The sequence below is a fragment of the Pagrus major genome, chromosome 14, assembly GCF_040436345.1.
Source record: "Pagrus major chromosome 14, Pma_NU_1.0".
Classification (NCBI taxonomy): Eukaryota; Metazoa; Chordata; class Actinopteri; order Spariformes; family Sparidae; genus Pagrus; species Pagrus major.
Window position 1 is genome coordinate 26,074,196 of NC_133228.1, and position 26,492 is coordinate 26,100,687.

General features: G+C 45.4%; 1 protein-coding gene across 1 annotated transcript; it reads left to right on the plus strand.

The window, feature by feature from the left end:
• The first annotated feature begins 69 nt into the window (after positions 1–69).
• On the plus strand, positions 70–16,305 carry LOC141008463 (UPF0606 protein KIAA1549). The gene is made up of 20 exons (XM_073480840.1): positions 70–151; positions 3,018–3,226; positions 6,906–8,159; positions 8,253–8,335; positions 8,588–8,887; positions 9,130–9,316; positions 9,833–9,892; positions 10,139–10,290; positions 10,397–10,574; positions 11,046–11,230; positions 11,312–11,517; positions 11,925–12,062; positions 12,470–12,674; positions 12,751–12,986; positions 13,215–13,350; positions 13,534–13,827; positions 13,914–13,966; positions 14,047–14,171; positions 14,362–14,516; positions 14,882–16,305. The coding sequence occupies exons 2-20, from the start codon at positions 3,079–3,081 to the stop codon at positions 15,104–15,106; spliced, it is 4,320 nt and encodes a 1,439-aa protein (XP_073336941.1). The 5' UTR covers positions 70–151; positions 3,018–3,078; the 3' UTR covers positions 15,107–16,305.
• The last annotated feature ends 10,187 nt before the right edge of the window (positions 16,306–26,492 follow it).

The window sequence follows — 26,492 nt, forward strand, 5'->3', positions numbered from 1 at the left end:
ACATGTGGAGGTGAAGAAGACTGCGGACGGAGGAGAGGAGGAAGGTCTGATTCTGCGGGGACTCTCCGCCTCCTCCTTCACCGCGCAGGGAGCGCGCCGCGCGGCTGCGGGAGAGGCGTGACGCGCCCGAACCGCATCTCCAGGATGGCAGGTAGGTCTGATCTCTCTCTGAGGATAAAAGGCTCCTGTACCGATTGCACGGCTCGGCTCGGCTCGGCTCGGCTCGCTGTCAGTGTGCAGCTGTATGTAAATGCTCGGTGTTGGTGAGGACGGGCTGCCGGTCCGCAGAGCCGGTGTCGGTTTTAAGCTCCAGCTGCGGCTCACATGAAGGAGGCATCTGGATCTGTCCCGGTTTACTACGAGGATCAGGATCATGGTCGTTAACGCGTTAAACCGGACCGGACCGGGTGATTAGGGCACGGATGCTCTGCAGCTGTACCCGGGGACGGTGAGTGTGGAGCGGCGGGCAGCAGCCGTCCTGCCCGGCGTGTGTGCGGAGCAGAGGCGGGCAGAGCAGAGGCAGGCCCGGGATGTTAGCCGCTTATCTACAGACCGAGCGGAGAGAGGAGACCGAGCCGAGCCGAGCCGAGCCGAGCCAGGCAAGCAGAGGTGTGAGCGGCCTGGAGACAGAGCTGTTAGCAGAGCAGGGCCGGAACCGAGCTGAACAGGGCCGGAACCGAGCTGAACAGGGCCCTGAGCAGAGGAGGCACATTAACTATTAATACAGAGCAGAGGAGGGAGGAGGACTGGACCACTGTATCTGTACTGTGTGTGTCTGTGTGTGTCTGTGTGTGTCTGCGTGTGTATCTGTGTGTATCTGTGTGTGTCTGTGTGTGTATCTGTGTGTGTCTGTGTGTGTCTGTGTGTGTATCTGTGTGTGTCTGCGTGTGTCTGTGTGTGTATCTGTGTGTGTCTGCGTGTGTCTGTGTGTGTCTGTGTGTGTATCTGTGTGTGTCTGTGTGTGTATCTGTGTGTGTCTGCGTGTGTCTGTGCACTGTATCTGTACTGTGTGTGTCTGTGTGTGTCTGTGTGTGTATCTGTGTGTGTCTGTGTGTGTCTGTGTGTACTTTGTGTACTGTGTGTACTTAGTACTGTGTGTACTGTGTATACTGTGTGTACTGTGTGTACTGTGTGTATCTGTGTGTGTCTGTGTGTGTATCTGTGTGTATCTGTGTGTGTCTGTGTGTACTGTGTGTACTGTGTGTACTGTGTATACTGTGTGTACCGTGTGTACTGTGTATACCGTGTGTACTGTGTGTACTGTGTGTACTGTGTATACTGTGTGTACTGTGTGTACTTAGTACTGTGTGTACTGTGTATACTGTGTGTACTGTGTGTACTTAGTACTGTGTATACTGTGTGTACTGTGTGTACTGTGTGTATCTGTGTGTGTCTGTGTGTGTATCTGTGTGTATCTGTGTGTGTCTGTGTGTGTCTGTGTGTACTGTGTGTACTGTGTGTACTGTGTATACTGTGTGTACTGTGTGTACTGTGTATACCGTGTGTACTGTGTGTACTGTGTGTACTGTGTATACTGTGTGTACTTTGTATACTGTGTGTACTGTGTGTACTTAGTACTGTGTGTACTGTGTATACTGTGTGTACTGTGTGTACTTAGTACTGTGTATACTGTGTGTACTGTGTGTATCTGTGTGTGTCTGTGTGTGTATCTGTGTGTATCTGTGTGTGTCTGTGTGTACTGTGTGTACTGTGTGTACTGTGTATGTTTAGCCACAGACAGTGAAACGGTTCAGCTGGACTGTGGTTCTGTGTAACAACCTGCTCTTCAGACATCATCCTGCATCAGGACTGAAACTATTGATTATTAAAGCCACATTATTGATTATTCTGGTTTGACATGTAAGTCATCAGATAAAAACAGACCATGCACTTTACTTTGATATCAGTCCTTTGTTGCTGATGATGGTGTAAACTGTAAACTGTTGGGGGCTGTGGGGGGAGGTTTGAAACTGGAAGCCTCCCCGGGTCTTTAAAATACTGATATTAGAGACTTTTAAATCGTAAAAAACAACCAAAAAAACATCAGACGTCTCCAGCTCGTCTGCTGTAATCACAGTCTGCAGAAGCCTGAGCTCACACCCTGATCTGAGGAGGCCATATTTACACCATCGACGTGCAGGTGAGCTGCAGGCTAAAGCTTCTAGCTTAGCAGCTACACTGAAGAGTTCAGCTTAAAAAAGGGTGTAAATAAAATCTTTTCAAGTCACTTTGTGTAATGACTTTAATTAACATATTTGGGTGACCTTTTCCTTTAAAGGGTAACTCCACCAGTTTACACATTAAAGTATGTTTACTGTATATGTGAAGAAAGTAATACAAAGCCTCTTGTGGCTCCAAAGGAAGCTGTATGTCATCTCATAAATTGCCTCCAGTGATGTCACTCAGTGGCCCACTTGGATTATGGGTAAATAGGCTCCGGTTATTAACCTCCTATAACACTGTTGGACTCATTCTGGACAGATTAAAAACAAATGAAACACAGATATATCCTCTTTTATTCCACAGATTCTTCCTTTTCAAAACCTGGTGCCTACATTAACCACAATGCACCAGAGTGACATCACTGGGGCAGTTTATCAGATTATAGGCAGTTTACCCAAAGAAGGCTTCATACCTTATATTTGTGTAAACTGGTGGACTGACCCTTTAATGTGTAAACTGGTGGACTGACCCTTTAATGTGTAAACTGGTGGACTGACCCTTTAATGTGTAAACTGGTGGACTGACCCTTTAATGTGTAAACTGGTGGACTGACCCTTTAATGGGTAAACTGGTGGACTGACCCTTTAATGTGTAAACTGGTGGACTGACCCTTTAATGGGTAAACTGGTGGACTGACCCTTTAATGTGTAAACCGGTGGACTGACCCTTTAATGGGTAAACTGGTGGACTGACCCTTTAATGTGTAAACCGGTGGACTGACCCTTTAATGTGTAAACTGGTGGACTGACCCTTTAATGGGTAAACCGGTGTACTGACCCGCTTCCTGTCCTCAGGTCCTCCTGATGGGCCCTCGGCTCTCTGCACCGGGATCAAACAGCCGGCCCTTTGAGGACGATGGACCCTGTGATCCCGCCAGGACCTGGCTCCAGGACCAGGACCAGGATGGAATCCAGAACCTCAGCGTGCAGACGCACACTCGGTGTGGTTCTGCTGGTGGTCGGCACACTGGTTTCCATGGTAACGTCAAGCTCACCTGCTGCAGGTGAGTGGCAGTTAAAGGGACATTCCACTGATGTTACAGGGTACAGTTCAGGGCCTGGTCCTGGTCAGTCCTCATCAGCCCGATCAAAAGACACAGCAGGGAGGCTCTAATGAAAGACACACACAGGTGCATTGTGGGAAATGTAGGATCCAGTATGTGATGAAGGTTCTCAGTCACCCAGGTCATGGTAATTCTAGGTGCTGTATCGTAGGCAACTGGACTTGTTTCAGTTTGTTCAAGACGTTTCACCTCTCATCCAAGAGGCTTCTTCAGTTCTAACCAAGTGGAGGACTCCCTGTGTGGGAGTGTCCTCACAGAGTCGTTAAGGACACGTGTGAGCTCTGAGTTTCAGACTCGTTAGGGCCACTTATGGGTCGTTGGTCCAACCGGCCTTCGTGTGGGTTGCTAAGGCCAGGTGAGCCCAGGTGTGAGTGGTTGTTAAGCTGTCTGGAGAGAACTCAGTAGAGCATTGTAGGTGGGTGATAAGTGATGTCTTAGGCCAAATCTGTGCAGTCCTGCTGCATTGAACAGCATCAACTACATTACTCAGTTTCTGCCTCGGCGTGTTGGTCGGTTTGAAGTGAACCAGCATATGATGTTTATTGAAGATCCTCCTGAGGTTCTCAGATGTTCCCGCAACATAAGGAATGATGATGTTGTTACGTTTTCTCGTCTCCTCCTCTCTGTCTGGATCTTTCAGCGGTTTTAACAGAGGTCCAGTTTGGGTAGCCACAGGTTTTAAGTTCTCCCCTGACGTGCTTCTGTTCCTTCTCCTTCCCCTCTGACTTAGTGGGCACGGTCTCAGCCCGATGGTTTAGGGTTCTGATGATCCCCAGCTTCTGCTCCAGTGGGTGATGAGAGTCAAACAGCAAGGACTGATCAGTGTGTCGGTTTTCTGTCCACCTCAATGTTGAGGCTTCTGTCCTCTTCAGTGTGTCCTGCACAGTCCAGGAAGGGCAGACTGTCTCCTCTGACATCTTCCTGTGTGAACTGGATGTTATTGTCCACAGTTTTTGTATGTTCTGTGAAGGCTTCCACTTCCCTTGTTCTGATTTTGACCCAGGTGTCATCCACATACCTGAACCAGTGGCTCGGAGCAGTTCCTGTGAAGGTAATGAGGGCTCTGCTCTCAACTTCTTCCATGTAGAGGTTGGCCACTATTGGGGACACTGGTGAGCCCATGGCACAGCCATGCTTCTGTCTGTAGAAACCTTCACTGTACTGGAAATAGGTGGTCATCAGACAGAGGTCAAGTAAGGCACAAATGTGGTTTGGAGTGAAGTTGGTTCTGTTGAACAAAGTGCTGTCCTGTAGCAGGCGTTTCTTCACCATCTTAATTGCTTCTTGAGTAGGAATACATATAAAAAGTGATGTGACATCATAAGCAACCATTGTTTCGTCTGGGTCCAGTGTTATTTCTCTCGCCTTGTTGGTGAAATCCTGTGAGTTTCTGATGTGGTGTTGCCGATCAAAGGAGCTAAGATACTGGCTAAGTGCTTGGATATGTTATAGGTAACGTGAGTTAATGCTGCTGATGATGGGTCTGAGTGGTGCTCCTTCCCTGTGCATCTTGGTGAGTCCATAGATACATGGGATGGCTTCCCATCAAAATCAAATCGTGTACTCGTGACAGAATCGTGACACCTCAGTGTGTACACATTCAAGAATTTGACTCCTGTTTACATTTCACACAGAATAAACAAACAATATTCCACATAAATGCAAATATTACAAACCTCACTGAATATGAGTTTATATAGTAGTATAGTATACTTAAGTACATTTAATATCAGATACTTTAAAACTTTTACTCGAGTACTATTCATATGGGTGACTCTCAGTTTTATCAAAGTAATATTATAACACCATGTCTTTATTTTTCCTCGAGTATGACTCATGGCTACATTTTATTTTTATTTATTGTTATTTTTTGTAACCTCTGACCTCTGAGCTTCCTGTACAAAACAGAAAGTTCCTTATAAGGAGTCGCTGTTATTGACCACTGTCTCACTGAAGTAGATCTTCATCTTTATTCATGTTGTCGTCCTCCCACTGACACTGAGTCACACACACACACACACACACACACACCTTTATATCTCACACTGAATGAGTCACATGACCTGATGATGTCACACTGAGGAGGATTAAAGTGACAAACTGATCCATTATTCATTTTATACTCAAAAATAACTTTATTAACTGACTGAGGCAGACACTTTTAATCAAACTTTATTAGTACTTTATTCTTAACAATCATCAGGAAACAGTCAAACTCACCTCTTCAGGTGTGGTCACAGTTTCTGACCTCACAGACATTTGAACTATGTTTGATTATCTATACATTATATAATTACATACATTTCTACTGATGAATCAGATAATCAGGATTTAATCTGACATTTACCATAAATCAAATTTCCTGAGTGTAGTAATAAAGACAAACTGCTGATTATAGAGTCTGAAACATTTAAATCTTCAGAATACATCTGATCTATCTATCTATCTATCTATCTATCTATCTATCTATCTATCTATCTATCTATCTATCTATCGTTCGTTTGTGAATTTGAGGGCGTTGTCTCCTGAATACCAATCACTCGTCTCCATTCAGCACGTGATGTCGTCGCAAAGTACGGCGTCACCAGGGCAACCAGGCAGTGTGTGTGTGTGTGTGTGTGTGTGTGTGTGTGTGTGTGATGACACAAAGACAAATAGGTTTAAAAAGACTGCAGAGGGAAAAAGGAAAAAAAGGACTCAGGAAGAAACAGAAGAAGAAACCCCTCTGAGACTCGCATGTTCAGGTTGATTTCACTCTTTAAATATGAAGCTCGAGCCAGCTGCTGGTTAACCTAGCTTTGCATAAAGACTAGAAAGAGGGGAAACTGCTAGCCTGGCATTGTCCAAAGGAAACACAACCCACATACCGACAGCTCCAGAGTTCACTGATTAACATGATCCATCTGGTTTCAACAAAACAAAAAGTGGGTTAAAAAAGGGTTTTATGTGCTGGAACTGTTTCTTGACAAAATAACAGCATCTGCCCAGTGTTTCACACAGGGTCCTCAGGTCTGGTCAGGGTCCTCAGGTCTGGTCAGGGTCCTCAGGTCTGGTCAGGGTCCTCAGGTCTGGTCAGGGTCCTCAGGTCTGGTCAGGGTCCTCAGGTTTGGTCAGGGTCCTCAGGTTCGGTCAGGGTCCTCAGGTCTGGTCAGGGTCCTCAGGTCTGGTCAGGGTCCTCAGGTCTGGTCAGGGTCCTCAGGTCTGGTCAGGGTCCTCAGGTCTGGTCAGGGTCAGGGGCGGTTCCTCATATGGGCAATATGGGTAGCCACCCAGGGTGGCATTTGTGGAGGGGCAGCATGAGCGCCCGCAAATTTTTTTTTGTTTGCATTCATTTCATCCGGTTTTTGTATTGCTGATTTACACTTCAAGTCAATTATGTCATGTTGCCATGTGGGGAGTGGGCGGCTGGGTGCTCTGGTTTCATCAGGGTCCTCAAGTTTGGTCAGAGTCCTCAGTTCTGGTCAGAGTCCTCAGGTCTGGTCAGAGTCCTCAGTTCTGGTCAGAGTCCTCAGGTCTGGTCAGAGTCCTCAGGTCTGGTCAGAGTCCTCAGGTCTGGTCAGAGTCCTCAGGTCTGGTCAGAGTCCTCAGGTTTGGTCACATCACTTTCTTTGTCCCGCAGGTGTTCTGGAATTGAACAGGACGGTAGAGTCTCCGTCACATCCTTCATCACCCTCCTCCCCTCTCAGACCCCCTGCCCCCAGCCCACCCTCAGATTCTGGTTACCATGGTAACAGTGGTGGCGCAGGCTCTGCGGAGGACTCAGACTCTGGTGCTCAGGGGATCCACCTCCTGTTGAGACCTCCAGACCTCTTGTCCCCCAGCCTCCCCCCGCCCCTCCCCCCACACACCCAGCCCACCCTTACCCCTCCTCCCCCCTGGGAACAGGGTCCCTCCCTGGAGGAGGCCTGGGGCTCTGGAGACTACATGGAGACCCTGTCCTTCATGGTGCCTGATGGCGAGGAGCTGGCCTTGGCCACCCCGCTGCCCAACCATACCTATGATGAGGACGACGGGGGGGACTGGGTCTCCTACGACACCGCCTTCCCAGCCCGTCCCACTCTCCCCCTCTCCTCCCGCCTCCCTCTCTCACCCTCCTCCTCCACCCCCAGTATCCCCCTGCACACTCGCCCCACCCATCCGGATGTCTTCCCTGCCTGGGATGATGACTACGACCTGGAGGACATGATGCCCCTGGAACCGACAGAGCTGCTGCTGCCGGACATGAACAGTCTGGAGTACTACACCAACCTGCTGGCCCGGGAGAGGGAGAGGGAGAGGGAGCGAGACAGGGACCGGGACCGGGACCGGGTCAACCAGACTGACTTGGAATCCCCCATCACTCCCACAACAACACAAACCCACCACTCCCCTCCATCTCCGCCCCTGAGCTCCGGTCCTCTTCCAGAACGGGAGCCCAAGCTTCCCCCCGCAAGACCCACCCCTCCCCTAACCCTCTCACCCACACTCACTGGTGACAAGTCACCCACCATCAAAACACCCTCCACCCCATCTCCACCTGCTCCAAGACCCAAAGACCATGCCCCAGTCCCAGGCAGACACCCTCTTCGCCCCCCTTCAAACACCACTGGCCGGGTGCCTCCCCCTCCACCTCTGGGACCTCCCACCCGCCCCGACAGACCGGAGAGACCTCCAGTGGTCATAGAGAAGCCAGGAAGGGCTCCACCCACCAGGACCGCTACCACCACCACCAAGGCTACAACCACGACCACTGGCATCACCACCACCACCCAGATCACAGCCATCAGCCTTACCAGAGCCCCTCCAGTCACTACGCCCAGAGTGGCCCAGACTCCGCCCACCAGACAGTACCTGTGTAACGTCACCAAGCCGGAGATGTACCTGGTCAGAGTAGGTAAGAGGTCGGATGTCTTGTGACTGGAAACCAGGTGGTGCTGAGTCACACCAACAGGTGGAGTCAGCTGATCTGTGTGTTTGTCTCCTGCAGTCAGCTCCAAAGGTTCGTCAGCAGGTTTTGGTCAAGTCAGAGATCTTCTGAAGAGAGAGTTCAACCGCTCAGTGGAGCTGCAGGTACAAACACCACCTCCTCCATGAGTCCTCTACTTTGTTATCAAATCATTCTAATCATTGAAAAACATGATATTTTGTTGTTTGCTGCCTCTAAAGTTTGAGTGTTATTATTGATTGTTCTCACATGTTGTATTGAGCATTAATTAAAATGTGAGTGACCACACCTTAAACTCACCTTTAACTCACCTTGAACTCACCTTGATGATGTCAGATGATTGATGGATGTCTGTCATGTCTCTGCTTCGTCGTCAGTTCCTGAGAACTCCGTCCAGTTTTGCCTTCCGAGTCGTGTCAGGACCGTTGATCTACACTGCCATGTCAGTCATCAATGCCCTCCGCCAGCCGCCACGTGGCTCTGGCCCCGTTCCCACCGTGTCACCGCTCTACACTATACCTGACCTCAGGTACCAGGTGCACTCGGTGCTGCAGTTTGTCCCCACCCACATCGACATCAGAGTCTGCAACTTCAGCGAACGAGTTGAGAGAGGGCTGATGATGGCGTACGCTGAGATACGGAGACGATCTAATGAAGCAGGAAACATTACCGTACAGGTGAGTCTGTTACCTGTTTTACACGTTTCCATATCATATTAATCAGAGAAAAGTACAAAACCCTCAGACTGGAGAAGCTGGAACCATGAACTACCTGATCAATCACCAAATAGTTCCAGTGATCCTCACTCTATTTTTAGTGTCACATGTTCTAAATTCTGATTCCGAGGCAATTAATCCTTCACAGACAAGTTTATTATGAAAATATATAATCTGTGTGTGTGTGTGTGTGTCTTCTCCAGCTGTTGAACATCACCATGGGCGTGGCCCAACTGGGGGAGGAGCAGAAGGTTTCTGTTGACATCACATTTGCAGTGCGTGATGGGCGGGACTACCTGCCAGGGTCAGAGGTCAGCGAACACCTGAGGAAGCTCAGCCTGGTCGAGTTCAGCTTCTACGTCGGATTTCCTGCCCTGCAGATCGCAGAACGTACGACACAAACGCACAAATGCATGTTAACACAATTTTGCTATCACTGTCTCACTGTCTCCACCTGTACTAAAAGGACAAAAATAAGGAATAAAATAAATGTGAAGTATAATATGTGATAATTGTTTGTTACACGTGTTAAATATTTAACATTTGTATAGCACATGTTTAATGCAGGATTAACACACAACATTTAACATTAACAAGTGTGTGTTAAACGTATGTGTTAGACGTATATTAATGTGTTAAACATATAAAAACATCACTTCAGTAGACATCTCTACAACATAGTACAAAGCCGTCATAACACTGATCTGTTATTTCTTTACAGTCTGTTGATAATTTTAGTTCATCTTTGAATTTTCTAACTAAAATTCTAACATAATGCACCTTTAAATGTGTTAAACATTAAATGAACATGTCTTAATTGTGTTAAACTTGTGTAAAATGGTGTGAAACAGTTTGAAAATGTATATATATATATGTGTGTGTGTGTGTGTGTCTACGGGTATACAGCGTTCCACTACCCTGAGCTGAACACGTCTCACCACCTACGCTCCACCTGGGTCCGTACAGGTGAGATCACATCTCAGCTTTGTTTCTGTTTTTCAACCAATCCGCCTCCACCTTTTGTACCAGACCATGCAGATAGTTGTAGTTTGTGTGAGGACAGACTGCTAGTGGAAACTAGTTCTGTTACAGTCTGGATTGTTTGACTCCATTTCACTGGGATGATGCAGAAACCTCTGACAGATATCTGAAGTATTTAAAAACACAGTACACTGGAGTCCAGTTTGTGTGTCTGTGTGTGTGTTGTTTCAGTCCTGTTGGGGGTTCAGGAGCAGCTGGTGGCTGAGAGAAGTTTTAAAGCTCGACTGGAGAGACGTCTGGCTCTGCTGCTGGAGGAAGGACTGCAGGCGTCCAGCAGGAGGCGCCTGAGGAGAGCGACAGCTGTGGGCAACAACAGTCTGCAGGTAGATACACACAACATACAGGTACATACACACACCATACAGGTAGATACAAACATCATACAGGTTTGCTCTGTCTGAGTGTTTTGTTTGCCCTGTCGTGTCTCAGGTGGTGCGAGTGGCGAGGTTGTCGGGGGTGGAGCGCCCCCTGGAGGTCTTTTATTTCGTGGAGGGTCCAGGTGGTGAGCGGATACCAGCCGAGGTGACAGCAGCCACCCTGAACCGTCTGGACCTTCAGAGAGCCGCCATCGTACTCGGACACCGAGTCCAAAGACCGCTTGCCCAACGTGAGTCCACACCTGAGTTTACTCAGAACACCTGATCACAAACTGATATCTATCTCACCTGCCTCTCACCTGTCTCTCACCTGCCTCTCACCTGTCTCTCCCCTGCCCTCACCTGTCTCTCACCTATCTCTCACCTGCCTCTCACCTGTATCTCACCTGTATCTCACCTGTCTTTCACCTGTATCTCACCTGTCTCTCACCTGTATCTCACCTGTCTTCCACCTGTATCTCACCTGTCTCTCACCTGTATCTCACCTGTCTCTCACCTGTCTCTCCCCTGCCTCTCACCTGTCTCTCCCCTGCCTCTCACCTGTCTCTCACCTGCCTCTCACCTGTATCTCACCTGTATCTCACCTGTCTTTCACCTGTATCTCACCTGTCTCTCACCTGTATCTCCCGTTGTCTCACCTGTATCTCACCTGTACCTCCCGTTATCTCACCTGTATCTCACGTTGTCTCACCTGTCTCCAGCCGTGGAGACTCTGTCTGTCCCCCCAGCAGAGACTCAGAGCAGCAGTATCTGGCTGATCGTTGGAGTCGTCGTCCCTGTCCTGCTGGCCGTCTTCATCATCATCATCCTCTACTGGAAGCTGTGCGGCTCGGAGAAGCTGGAGTTCCAGCCAGATGCCATCAACACCATCCAGCAGAGACAGAAGGTCAGAGGTCAACAGGAAGTTGTTAACTCTTTCCTGTCCTATACGTCATCACTAATAGCTGATCCGTGTGTCGTCTCTCAGCTTCAGGCTCCCAGTGTGAAAGGCTTCGACTTCGCCAAGCTCCACCTTGGTCAACACAGTAAAGACGACATCATGGTGATCCAGGAGCCCGGCCCGCTGCCCGCCCCTGTCAAAGAGGCCACACCTTCCGATGGCGGTGACCTCAACACCCCCAAATCTAAAGGATCGTCCACCAAGGCAGCTCGGTCCGGCCGTCGCAGGGGCAGGTCAGTCACACATTTAGACTTTATGCATATCTGTTAACACTCAACTGGTTGGTTGGTTGGTTGGTTGGCTGTTTGATTGGTTGGTTGGTTGGTTGGTTGGTTGGTTGGCTGTTTGGTTGGTTGGTTGGTTGGTTGGTTGGTTGGTTGGTTGGTTGGTTGGATTGATACTGACACACCTTGAAACAATGCTAAAGGTTTAAACGCTGAAAAATTGTCTTCTTTTGACGTAGATTTAAATATTTCTTTACAAAATAAGACAAAGAAGAACAAAATTTTATTGATTTCTTGGTGAAAATTTAAATATCAGAATAAAAATCGAAGTAGAACAGAAGAAGGATGATATAAACAGTAAAATCCCCAGACTTGAATACATAAATAGAATTACTCCTCTGTCTCTCTTCCATCAGACTCAGCCCGTCAGACGGTGATTCGTTGGGCAGCGACCAGTCGAGCGGTAGAGAATCAGCTGAAGAAAGCACTCGACCTGTGGCCACGCCCAATGAAGGGAAACAGCACAGGAAGACGCCCAAAAACGGTCAGAGACACTATGACATCATCACCTGAACTGTTTAATGTGTGTGTGTTTAGATGTTGATTTACTGTTTGAGCAGCTGATTAAAGAAAAAGAGAAATGAATGAATGAAGAAAACAAGTCTGTTGTTGTGTTTTAACGAAAATCCTCCATCTTTTCTTCATAATGCTGCTCGACTGAAGGGAGGAGCAAGATGGGTACGTTTATACCTTCACATCATCTCCTGTCAGACACATTAAAGCTGCTGTGATCAATAATTTATATCAACAGTGAATCAAATGCTTCTGTCAGCTGTAAACACTCAATAACCGGTGAAGAAATTGGAATGTTTGTCAGTGAAATGCATCATGGGAGCTGACTTCATTCTTGTTTATCTTTGTACAATGAAATTCTTCTCTGACCTCTGACCTTTCTGTCTCCATTCACTCTATCAGGCAGCGGTCCTGAAGAGCTTCTCTCCTCGTCCTCCATCTTCGACCATGTCGACCGTCTGTCTCGCGGCTCGTCTGATGGCACGCGTCGCCAGGCCAACAAGGTGCAGCTGATCGCCATGCAGCCACGCCCAAGCCCACCACACGCCCCATCCCAGCCGAGCCCCACCCTCACAGAGAAGGTCAACACAGAGGTGAGATGCTGACCCTCATTGCTCAGTGTGGGGTCATTTTAAACCTGTCTGACATCACTGACCTGTGCTCCTGCAGGTTGCACTGCGACACAAGTCAGAGATCGAGCATCATAGAAACAAACTACGTCAACGCGCTAAGAGGCGGGGTCAGTGTGAGTTCCCCTCTATGGACGACATCATGGACGCATTCGGTGATGGACCAGTGCAAGGTGACGTGGCACAGCGTCTCTATAGCTCCGCCCACGACCACATGGACTGCATCCTACAGGCCGACGCCCCCTCACCTCCCACCCCCACAGACTCCAGAAGGAGGTGAGATCTCACCTGAGAAAACTGAGTTGATCTGAGGGCAGACACATTGTTTACTATTATTTATTAGGGTTAGGGTTAGGGTAGGGTAGGTTAATGTTTATTCATTTAAAAACTCTGTTCTTATTTTAATAAAACAATAAAACATAAAACTGTATGAGCCTGAGCTTCTCATTGTGATGATTCATTTCTGAGGAGACAGGAAACATATTTTCAAAAATGTCTGTCCAGAGGAAGGCGCTCTCCTCGAGGTCGGCGGGCTCAGCCAGGACCTGGAAGTCTTCCTGATACAGACAGAGACCGGCTGCTCACCGATCAGAGCGCCACCTACAGGAAATACCCTGGACTCAACAACGTGGCCTACATGGTGAGACAGTGACATTGTTTGAACAGCTAGAAGAACAGCTCGATACTTCTGATTCTACAATATTGAATTTGAAATTCCTCAGGGCAGCATTTTGGTCCCATTTTGTTTTTATTGTTAAAATGTAAAGTCAGCCCGTATTTATAATGTTTTTATTCCATATTCTCTTTTACCTTTCTTTTATAGTCGGACCCTGACCTGCCCCCAGACCACGGCAGCCCCTCCCCTACAGATGAGGTGTTTGACCCCGCCCCAGCCCCACCGCCCTACATGCCCCCCCAGCCCTCCATTGAGGAGGCGCGGCAGCAGATGCACTCACTCCTGGATGATGCCTTTGCCCTGGTGTCGCCGTCCTCACAGGGCAGCGCTGGGGTGAGCGGGGTAAGCCCTGCCCTGCCCAGCCCCTCCCCACAGCCCCGCCCCCCAGGCAGGCAGTGGGGCTCTTACCCAGCAGCCCCCACTCACAGCCCCTTTTCTGCAGTGAGTGTGTTGTCCTGCAGCTGAGGCCTTTCTCCTTCTGTCACGACTCCATGTTCAGTCTTCATGTTCTTTCTGTCTTTCTGCAGAGATACGCCGAGCTGGGAATGTCTCCCACATCAGTCCAGGGCCTGCTGCAGAGGTCAGTACATTTCAAACCAGGTCCAGGTCTGAAAGCTGACGGACCTGAATAAGTACTGATGCTCTGTTTGTTTTATTCAGGCAGGGGCTGAGCTCAGGAGGGTATGTTTCTACTGGAGACCAGCTGCAGGAGTCAGTTTACAGCAGAGGGCAGTACGAGGACCCCCCCTCCTCGTCCAGACCGCGACCTGTAGGCGGCAGCACAGGTACAGTCATCTCAATGTACTGATCACATGCTTTTCAGATTTTTTAGTAATCACCATATTTGTGATATCAGTAGTTTTTGTTGTCATTAACAAGTTAAGAAATACTCGACCTGTCCAAATCTCCTATAGGCATCTGAAACTGAAACTCTTTCCTCCTGATGATTGGTTGTATCTGTTTGTTGACCTCCAGGTGCACAGCTCCACCACTTGACCCAGGTGGGTTTGTCGAGTCAGATTGGTGCGTACCCTGGGGTGGGTCGCAGCATGTCAGGTCCCACTGGCTCCAGCTGGAACCAGCAGCACTCAGACCAGGACTTGTCCAGACCAGGAGCCAGCAGAGAGAGTGTGAGTTCACTGTGGGGAGATGCAAAAATTAAAACAAACTGGGCCAAACTGAGTGGTTCTGTCATTCTTTTAGAAGTCATGACCAGTCCTTGCCCTGAGACCCTTGCTCACCCTCAGGGTGCAAATCAAACTGAAAGTTTATTTTTTTCTGTCTAAATCAAAGTTGCAAAGTTTACAATGATTTTCGTCTTCAGTTCAAGTAGCGTCTTTCACCTAGTTTGGTTGCAAGTGCAACACGATTTGTCGTTGTTAAACATTAACAAATAACCACAGACATGAATGTCTTTACCATTTCTTTTCATGTCTGATATCTGGATTTACTTTCTGGTCTTACCCTCTTTCCCCTCTTTCTCTTCTCCCCACAGGTGCTGTCTTTTCCCGAGTTCTCCTCTTCCTCTGTTTTCCAGATGCCCAGCTCCTCGTTGCGTGACCCGTCGGCTCCACCTCTCCTCCTGACTTCACCGACTCCAGAGTACCCACCAGAGGACGCCTCCCCCTCTGCTCACACTTCTGCCTCCCTTATAAAGGCTATCAGGGAGGAGCTGCGACGTCTCGCCCAGAAACAGGCTGCAGTGACGAGCTACCCTTAGACTGGTTTGTATCAGGACTCAACTGGTTTTAAACCACCCAGTCATTAAGGACAGGATCAAAAACATAAAACTGACTGACTGATACTCTGGACTCTCTTGAGCTAATCTACGTCTGTGCCGCTAAATCCAAAACAACTCTGGACCACTATCCACATCTGGAAAAAAAGGACAGTGTCTCCTGACTGAAAGACCTCCGGTATTTTACAGGGTCCCGTCTGTCTGTCCGTCATCCATTCAGCTCAGTGTTCATTGGACAGGAGTTTGACTCTTCACCTTTCAACTGTAGTGCTTCCTGGGATCATTCAATGATCATCCTTTTTGAACTTCAGAAGCGACAATTAATTCCTGAATTTCTGGATTGGATCGTCTCTCTTTGAACTTCTGGAATTGATCCTCTGCCCTGAATATCTGGAGTCGAACATCCTTCCTGACCGTATAGAGTGGGATGGTACCTCTAGACATTCTTGAGCTGATGGTCCCCTTTCAGATCTTTTGGACTGGATGGTCACTCCAGATCTTCTGGACAAGCTTGTCCTGCCAGATCATCTAGACTGAATGGTTCCTCCAGGTCCTCTTGAGAACCATCCACTGCGGTCCCTCCAGACCTTGTGGGACAGAGCATTCATTTTGAATGTCTGGGTGAGATTGCCCCTCTTGGAGTTTTGAAGCGATTCCTCCCTCTTGAATTTCTGGAGCAGATCATCGCCACTGACCTTCTGGAGTGGCAGTTTCCTGCTGAACTCTGAGAATCGATCATCTCCACTTACCCTCCGGAGTGGATGATCCTTCCTGGAATTCTGGAGTGAATGGTGCCTCCCAGAAGATCAGCACTCCTGACTCCTCGTCCTGGAGTGGATGGTACCGTCTACCCCTCTGGGGCGTTTCAGCGGAGTTGTGGAGGGATGGTCCCCCTTAAAATACTGAAATGAATCGTCCCTTCTGACCCTCTGGGTGGATGGTACTTCCGGACCTTCTAGAGTCAATTGTCTCTCCTGAAGTTCTGAAGTGGATTTTCCTTCTGGATCTTCTGTGGTGCTAACCGTCAGCCTCATACCATCTCCTCATTGACCACTTATTGCCTTCCACACTCCCATCAGCCACAGGGATCAGGTCTCTGTTCATAAACCATATCAGTGAGGTCTAGCACTGTCGACAGCTGGAGGTGGCAAACAGTTCCTATTGCAACGGAACGCAAAACAGAAAAAAAATATATATATAAATACCTATAAGAATTAATTTAAATATCTGTAACGAGATAGAATCCCAATGAGCACAATATTCATGTAAGAGTTATTATTGGAGTATTGAGATGTTACTTATTTTTTATTGCTTATATATGAAAGTATACTTTATTTTGATCAAAAAAAAAGACCAAACTACTGTTCTATGGTTGTATTCCTCTTGTGTTTGAGCTCGCTGTAGATTTTGAGCCGGCGCTTGTTTATCCGTGGAGACGTTGCTTATCGTAGCCGCTCGCTCGTGTGTTCAGTGGCAATGAAAAAAAAAATTAACGCTAATGCATCGCTTTGATATAAAGGTTTCTCATTGCTGATTTGTTGCATCCATCAGTTTTTATGGGCACAACACACTAAAGATGAGTTTATCACGTGACGGGTGAATAAAAAGTGTTTTTGTGCAGGAGCAGAGATGGAAACCAGTCATTCATCGCAACCAGAACAAGTACTTTAGCTAAGGCTAAAAGCAGACACATCAGTGCCCCCAGGAGGATGTAATGTTCATTGCACACAAGAAAACAGATTCCTACCACTAACTTAAAAGGTTTTGGGAGGTAGACGATAACCTTCAAACTATTTAAAATCTGCCTAAGCGGTAGCATGGCAAACAAAAAAGGACCAAGGACAGATCCTTGGGGCACACCACAAGTTGCATAGGTGGTCCAATTTAATTTTCTCAGTTTGTTGAAAGCTAGTTCTGACAATTATAACAAACCCATTACATTATTATGATAAAGCTGATATCAATGATAATTATTAGTAATTTTATTAGTAGTAGTCAACAAAGTTGCCAGAATAATTGTTGGCAGTGCGTTTCTGCAAACCACGGATATGTTCAAACTTTACATTTCTTTAGTCTCAACTTTATGTTTCTTTGGGTTGAATGTTCAGTGTTTTGTTGTGACAACAGTGTGCTGTGGTCTGGTTAGGTTTTAGCACAAAAAACACTTGGTTAGGGTTAGATAAAGATCATGTTTTGGTTTAAATTACCTGGTTCTGTCTCCACAAACACAACTGACAAATGTCCCGATGTCTGGTTAAAAATATCCAGTGGTCTCCTGGCCTTCTTGCCAAAAACATCCCGTCCATCTCCTGACGTGAAAGTCAGCTCATAAACATCTAATGTAACGTGATTTGACACGTATTATAGCATTTGGGAATCGTTGTATTAGCCTTTTCTTAATCTGCTGGTTGTACAGCTGAATGACTGGTTCCCCTCTCTGCTGATTGGCTGTTTTCTCTGTAGTGTTGTGAAGAAGTCGGTCGCTCATATAAATTGGTTCCAGGGGTACGAGAGGGTTTGTTCGTCTTTGCTCTTATTCAGCATGTTTGACTAAGTTTGGCTTTAGCTACTTGTGATGTTGCGGTTAATGTTTAGCATGCTGCCAAAAGATGTTAAAAACAAAGTTTAAATAACTAAAGAGTTGTTCTACATCAAGTTAAGAGTGAGCAAAGAGTGCCATAAAAAAACATCGCTCATCCAAACACGGTAGAAAAAAACATCATATGAAACATGTTTTTTTGTTTTGCATATCCAAAAGATATTTTTTAATCTAAATAAAGATGGTTACAGTAAACAGTGTATAAACGAAAGTGGATATGGTGTTTAATAGAAAACATAATATATAGAAAATATTTTATCTGTGATTGCTGTGCTGAACGGACTCAAAGATCTGCCCGGCAACAGTGCCAACACATCTTTCATGGACCAGAAACCAACTGCAGAACTCTTCACCGGCTGGAGACTTTCTGATTGGACCTAGCACCTGTCAGTCAAGCTGTAGGACTCGGCCATGCCTACAGGGTCACATGGTGCTAACTCAACGACTCAAGGTGTGTCTGAACTTCGTCAGATCACACACAAAACACAAAAACAATTGAAACCCAGCAGGTGTCGTGATTGAAAAGAGAAGTTCTTCTTCTGAAGCTGCTGCTCTGCAGGTTTCACAACTTCTCCTGAATGTTTCCTTCAATGTTTTCTATACTTTCAGAGTTTCTGTGTTTTCTAGAGCTGCGATCCTCAGTGAGAATCCAGCAGACTACCAGTCGCACTGAGGACGTTTACTCATGACAAAACTACTGATTCACACTGACACTCACCTGGTATGAATGTGTTCAGAGCCCAAACAGCCCTGAAAGATTGTAGTCCTCTAATCTTGTTCACACAAGTTATTAACATGCAAACGAAATGTTGTTGTTACAACATATTAACTTGTAGAAACAGGATAAACTGTGTCAACATATCACAGTGAACAAGATATAAACTATTGAACAAGATACCAACACATGCAGAATATATTGACAAACAAGACAAAAGATACTAACTTGTGCAAACAAAATACTAATTTGTGTGTGTAAAATATTAATTTGTGCTAACAAGATGAATAATGATAATAATTAAATAACAAAATATCGACTTGCACACATAAAACATTATGGGAACAAGATACCAATGTGTGCACAAGATATTACAAACAAGATAAAAAAATTGTGTGAACAGATATAAACCTTTGAACAAGATACTGACTGCACAACATAATGACTTGTCAAACAAGATACAAGATAATAACAAACAAAATACTAATTTGTGTGTGCAAGATATTAATTTCAGCAAACAAAATAATAAATTCTGTGAACAAGATGTCAACTTTTGCTTGTCAAACAAAATACAAGAGATTAACTTGTGCATTGTACTTGTGAGTGAGTGCAGGATTTACATCTGTAAAAAAACTTCATTTTTACAAACTCAACAGCTGAAAACTCTCATGAACCATCTGTGTGTTTTCAGATCTATCAGACAGTTTAAGTCTTTAGTTTTGTCACGAGTGAATTTCCATACAGGTGTTGCTCTGGATCGAACCACATTCCTGTTGTTCCTCTGAGACTCTGTTCCAACACGCAGCTTCACCGACCAGGTGAGTTCAGTCCAGCTGTGATGCAGATGTGATCCAGCTGTGATCCAGGTAAAGCTGCCTGGAGGAAACAGAGACTGAAGGAAAAGTTATTTTAATGTTGAATCAGTGACACTGCCAGCACGCTCACCTGTTCAACAGCAGCCAGGTGAGTCTTCAGCTGATCTGTCACATGACAAACTGTGTGTGAGCTGCATCCTGTGGTGTTCAAAGATTGTGTTAACAAACATTAAAGAGATGTGTTCAGATTCACACTGAGTCACATGACTCTTATTAACATCTACTGTCCTTCTGCAGTTTAAAAGTGAGACAGAATCATGTTTCAGACTCAAACTGCTGCATTTAAAACGGATGTTTGTCAGTCAGTGTTTGATCCGTCCTCTGTGGGATCACATGGCTAAATATCACACAGACAGCACTGACACGGAAGCACAATTCTGACAGAACAGGAAGAAAAATTAAAGAGAAAAGATTCATATTAAAGAAGTTTTGACTTTTTATGTCAAAATGATGAGAAGATGAAAAGGTTGAGTTAATAAACCGAGGAGCGTCAGGCTCACTGAGAGTTTGAGAATAAAGTCAGAATATTTCAAGAGTAAAGTTAAAATATTTTCAGAACTGGGGGTCACGTGATGGCAGCTTAGGAGACGGTCGCTTGTGTGGGAGCTCCGTAAACACCCAATATATATTTAGTATTCTCACTGAAGATACAGCTCTTTTTCGTAATGTTATAGAAATAGTGTGACTCTTGAACAGTATTGGATGAAACAACACGAGACAATGCTGTCGTTCAAAGGCAAAAACAGCAACAAAGCGCGACAGCTAGCCACCGTCAACACTACAACTTTAGCTCATCATGGCTGCGAGCAGGAAGGTGTCGACAGCGAGCTGGACCTGGAGCCCGGACTCGCAATAGCACTTGACATTATGACGAGTAAACTGATGACGGCCATTAACGATAAACTCGAGCCCCTGGCTAAAACAGTTCTCTCACATACCAACGAGCTGAAGAGGGCGAGAGACCAACTGGATGAGGTGGAGGCCAGGACGCTACACCTAGAGACTGCTAACGAGCCACAAGCTGATAAAATATTAGCCCTGGAGCTTGAAAACAGAGGACGATGAAAGAACATACGTATTTTCAATATGCCAGAGAATATGGAGTGGAGTAATGCTTTGGACTTTTTTGAGTGCTGGCTCGTAGACTTTCTCAACATGGATACCGAGGGCGGCCGCGTTAAGCTGGAGCGGGCTCACCGCTCTCTGGCGCCTAAGCCCGGCTCCGACCAGCGGCCACGCCCGGTCATCATCCACTTCCACGCATTCCCTGACAAGCAAAAGGTGATGGCAGCAGTGAGGCACAAAGCGGGGACATGGCCCTGCAGGGAAACTTCAATGAAGCTAAACAACGCCTCAGGGATATCGGAGCGGAGTACTCCATGCTTTACCCCACGAAACTTCAGGTGACATCCAACGGCACGAAGAAAACGTTGTCTTTTGTGACCAGCGTAGCGAGCAAGGACTGATACCATCGCGGACCACAATGGCGAATTTTGGATAGTGAGTCCATATACTGGTGACTATTCTGTGTCTTATTCATAGTTGAAACGATGGGCACTCTGTCATCTGAGACTTAATGCCAACATATAGTCCACATAACCACTGTTTATCTTTATTTCTTATGAGAGTCGTATCACAGTGCTTAACTTTTATTTAATTATTTTACTTACCATGTAAAAATCTTCCACGGGTGCTTCCTCAGGCTGCCCCCTGAGCCCTGCCCTTTTTGCTCTTGCAGTGGAGCCTCTCGCTGAAGCCATCAGACAGGACCCAGCAATTAGTGGTATAAATGTGGGTGAAGCCCATCACAAGATCTCCCTTTATGCTGATGATGTCTTGCTGTATGTATCTGAGCCTGTGACCTCTGTTCCGCGACTTGTAGACATCATTAATCTGTTTGGATCTTTTTCTGGTTATAAAATTAACTTCTCTAAATCCCTAGCCATGCCAATGGGAAGCCTTCGAGACGAAACCAACTTTCTACCCTCATTTCCATTTCGCTGGTCCATATCAGGTTTTGTGTATTTGGGTTTTAAGATTACTCCTATGTTTCATCAGATGTTCAAGGCCAACTTCAACCCTCTATTAGACTCTATAAAGAAGGACCTACACCGGTGGGCTCCACTTCCCCTGTCACTCCTCGGCAGAGTCTCTCTCATAAAGATGAACGTTTTGCCAAGATTACTGTACCCCTTACAGATGATCCATGTACTAATATCAGGCAAGGTACAAAAGCTACTTAATGGTTGGTTAAGTGATTTCATTTGGAACAAAAGAAAGCCCAGATTAAAAATGTCAAAGTTGCAGCTTTCTAGTTCGGAAGGAGGCTTAGATGTCCCAAACATCAAATGGTATCAGTTAGCATCTCAACTGAGATTCACAGCAGAATGGGTGAAAGAGGATCCTACTTCTGTTTGGTTGGACCTGGAAAAGTCACAAACATCGGGCTCCTTATTGGGCCTTCTATTCTGTAAGGACTTGAAATCAGCTAGAGGCCTTTGTAACAATAATCCTATAATTTGCAACACTCTGAAGGCATGGTTTACAGCACAAAAACTTGAGGGGAGGACAAATTTCACATCTTTACTGATTCCAATTCAAGGTAACCCTGGTTTCCCACCAGGTATGATAGACACTGGATACAACATTTGGACATCTCAGGGGATTAAGAAAATGTGTGATTTATTTCAGGGTGCCTCCCTATTGTCTTTTGAACAACTCCAGGCAAAGTACAATCTTCCCAGACATCATTTTTTTCAATACCTTCAAATTTGAGACTTTATAATTAGAAAAAACACTTTTAAAATCAACGCCACTACATCAGCAATAGAGCAGTTACTTCTCCTAGGTCCAACCAAAAAAGCTGTAACTCGATTCTACAGAGTTTTAAGCCAGACTGATGGGGTAAATGTACAGGATGTTTCACAGACATGGCAAAATGAGCTCGGTTTAAATATTGATGAGGATAAGTGGAATGTGATATGGAATCATACAAAGAAAATTTCTGTGTGTAACCATGCTAGACTGATGCAATTTAAGATCCTACATCGCTTACAAATCTCTCCCAACAGAAGACACAAAATGAAGCCGGAGCTTTCCCCTTTATGCTTGAAATGTAAAATCTCAGTGGGGACCAGTGTTGGGGCTAGTTACTTTAAAAAGTAATATATTACAGATTACATATTACTCTCAAAAATAGTAATGCCTTACACTACTATATTACTCCCTGGAGAAAGTAACTAGTTATATTACTAGTTATATTACTAGTTACTTTTTTCAAGTTGGAGGTGGTGTTCGAAGCGGTTGAGAGTAGCTTTTTTCCCGGGCAAAGGGTACATTGCACTACGAGGTTATTTTCCTTTCGTTGCAAATATTGAAAATAGTGGTTGAATTTCCAGCCGTCGAACGAGGTTTTTTGCAGAGCGGTGCCTTCTTCAGGACACGAGCTAGCAGAAGCAGCAGCAGCAACATGCTCCGGACTTGTTGACTCTTCCATTTTTTACCCATCTGCCCTGGCGGGTGCCGCTGGCGACCAATCGGTGATGGTAAATGATACCTCGTGTCAAACCCCAACCAATCACTGATCCATTCACGCCCCCCCCCTCCCTCCGTGCTGTTTTGTGTGATGCGTGTGTGGTGAAGTAGCTGGTAGCTACTAGCAAATGTAACGCAAGTAACGAGCCCGGAAAATTGTAATATTATTACTATTTTCAGTAGAGTAATGCCTTACACTACTAGTTACTTGAAAAAGTAATCTGATTACAGTAACGCGTTACTTTGTAACGCGTTACACCCAACACTGGTGGGGACCTATACTTATTGGGTCTCATTCATGAAACGTTAGTAAATTTGTGCGTGGATTTGCACATAAAAGCCTACGCTACTAAAAACCTACTCCGGATTCATGAACACTGCGGGAAACTCAGATCTGATCGTAAACACGTGTGTATGATCGTGAATGCCAATCCATCGTAAAGTGACAGCGCGCTCCCGGTAATCAGCTGTTAGCATAAATCCCCGCCCATGAATTGCCAATGACCACCATATAAGGAGGTGTAGCTGCATCCGGTCGACCTGTCAGTCATCATGGCGCAAACGAAGAAAGGGAGAGAAAGAAAAAAGACCTTTGCAGAAGCGGAGACAGAAATACTTTTGGGTGAAGTGGAATTAAGAAAAAAAAGTATTTTCATCTGTTAGCAGTGGTGTGACAGGGACAGGCAAAGCGAAGGCCTGGAGGGAGGTGACAGATGCCGTCAATATTGTCTTTGTAGTCCAAAGAACCATGTCCGAGATGAAGCGTAAATGGTTTGACATGAAACTGGAGGCAAAGAAACGCATAACCTCACACAAAAGAAATATATCAGCCACAGGAGGAGGAGGCTCACAGTCGCAGCTATCAACTGCAGACGAGCGCATCGCGGGGATAACTGGGGAGACCTCTCTGTCAGGAATTATACCTGGCGGAGACAGCGACATGCCTCCACTGGAGCCTATATTTTTATTATCATCCTTCAACATGTAGAAAGAACGTGTAATCTATTGAGTCGATTTACATAGATAATTCACAATCATGAACCTAATCTGGATCTTAAACCTGCCAATTGCCAACTACTTTAACTAAATGTGTTATATTTTTATCATATGTTTAGGCTATATCACGTGTTTCAAAGGCATCTGCGTATTGTGTACATAACAGAGCGCAATATGAATTTAAATTGTAATTTCCAATAGTGACAAGCATTATTTATGTGCATTCTTAAATTTACACAAGCACTACGCGTGGTCAGCAGCATGTGTAGATTTTGTTAGTAGCTACGAAAAGATCGGAGCTACTAAAATATTGATGAATGCGAGATGCACGTAAATTTCCGTCTGCGAACAGTTTACACACAAATTCGTTCTGCTCACGTTTCATGAATGAGACCCATTGTGTTTGGTCCTGTCCTAAAATTCAAGGATATTGGATAGATGTTCTGCGAGATATGGGAAAAATATTTGGTGGAGCTTTGTCTATGAACCCTGTTTCTTTGCTACTTGGGCATCCAAGTCAAGATGCAATTGTTGGCACTAGTTCCAGCAGATTGTACGACATTCTTGCATATGCAGCAAGAAAGAATATTTTTATGTCATGGATAAATGATAAACCTCCTTCTAAAGCAAACTGGCATAAGATAATCATGGAGTGTTTTCCTCTTGAATATTTGACCTGTCTGCTCCACTCTTTAAAAGGACAATTCATGGAGATATGGACTCCATACCTCCGCTTCTCTAACTCCACAGTGGCTTCAACACTTTCAAGCATCATATTTGACTGACTGTGGCTTAATTTGATCTAAAGGGCGCCTATGTATTGTATTGTTTTCTTTGAAAAATGTATTTCTTTTTCATTGACATTGATTGTGAGGACCTGTGTTTTTTGCTGGGCTTGTTGTTTTGTAAATGAAAAACTCAATAAATATATTTGGAAGAAAAAATAATAATAATAATAATTCAGAACTAAATCACAATATCTTGAAAATAAACAATAAAGTGATAATATTTCAATAATTAAATTGTAACATCTTGGGAATGATAGTTATTATGGTTCAATGGCAAAGACATAACATTCCTGATGCCTCCACACAAAGTTTGAAATTATAAAAATGAATGTGATTGAACTCAAATAAAGTCATATAAATATAACTTTTACCGCTAAATTCTATGGGTCTATTTTTTTTTTTACTTTATTCACAAACTGTTTTGACTTTATTCTGAAAATTTCAGATGTTTTTTCTTCTACTAACAGCTGATTTATCTGTCATAATTATATAACACAGATAATGAATTAATATCACCCACCAGACGGATAAACTGAATTATCAGATGTGAGATGAGTTTCACTGAAAATGAAAAAATAAAGACTCTTTGTTGATTCGTCAGTTTCATCTCTTTGTTCTGTTTCAGCTCATCAACCCAAAAACCTCCAGAACTAAGATGTTCTCAACAACCGCCCTCTCTCCCTCCCCCACCCCCCAATTCAATTCAATTCAAAGGAGCTTTATTGGCATGAAAGTTTAACAACAATGTTGCCAAAGCATCAAAACACAACTCGTCCAAACACTCGGACAGAACACAACAAATAACAACATGAACACAACACCAACACTGATTTACATTAATTATATATACAGTATATACTCTGTGTGCCTGTGTGTGTGTGTGTGTGTGTGTGTGTGTGTGTGTGTGTGTGTGTGTGTGTGTGTGTGTGTGTGCCTGCGTGTGTGTGTGTGTGTGTGTGTGTCTCAGGTGTGCATGTTGACACATATTGGGCAGCAGGTGTGCCCTGTCTCCTTCTCCCAGGAGTATTTTAATGTTGAGAGGTGGTTCAGCTCTTTGAACTCTGAGATTACAGAGTTGAACTTGTTAAAATAAATGTTCCTGCTTTCGTTGAATGCTTTACATTGTAGGAGAAAGTGCATCTCTGTCTCAGCCTCACCTGTCCAGCAGTGACCACATGTTGTGTTGTCTTTTGGTTGCCGTGATTGTTTGTGTCTTCCTGTTTGGATGGTCAGTTTGTGGTCACTGAGCCTGTACTTGGTGAGCATCTGTCTCTGCTTCCTATCTCTGACAGCAGAGAGATGTTCTGCTCTTCATCGTCTCTTTTTAGGGCGAGATAACGTTCTGATCCACTTTGGCTTTTAGTTTCTCCTTTCCAATGTTCCAGGCAGGTTTCTTTACATTGTGTTATAATGTGCTTTCCTCTGATTGGTGTTTGGAGAGCAGTGTTGTTGTGAGGCTGGTCAGACTGTCTGAGAGGGGGCAGTCAGCCTCAGTACCAGCTGACATAGGGGCTCTTTTCTGGGCTCAGCTCTTGAGTCTGGAGGCTTTGGAGTGGAGGGCGTCTCTGGCTGATTTCAGCTGGTTAAAAGTTGAGCGTTCTCTGTTGGATGTTAATTATCAGTGGGTCTCTGCCTCATTCTGCTCTACATGCATTTGTTGGTGTGTGTCTGTGTGTGTGTAAAATGTGTCTGCTGAACTCTGCATGTAAAGACTCTGCTGGATGTTTGTCCCAGCGGGTTCAGCTCTGATGACTGAGTGGACCCAGACTTCACTACCGTACAGCGCAGTGGGCTGGATGACACTATCAAATATTTGAAGCCAGATTTTGACTGGAATTTGGAAATTATAAAATGTTCCTTT

Excerpts from the sequence above, each read along its gene's own strand:
- LOC141008463 (XM_073480840.1), top strand. The coding sequence starts at position 3,079 with ATGGACCCTGTGATCCCGCCAGGACCTGGCTCCAGGACCAGGACCAGG. Across the intron at positions 12,063-12,469 it reads CCCAAAAACGGTCAGAGACA|ATTCACTCTATCAGGCAGCG; the intron begins CTATGACATCAT and ends CTTTCTGTCTCC. Across the intron at positions 13,351-13,533 it reads TCAACAACGTGGCCTACATG|TCGGACCCTGACCTGCCCCC; the intron begins GTGAGACAGTGA and ends TTTCTTTTATAG.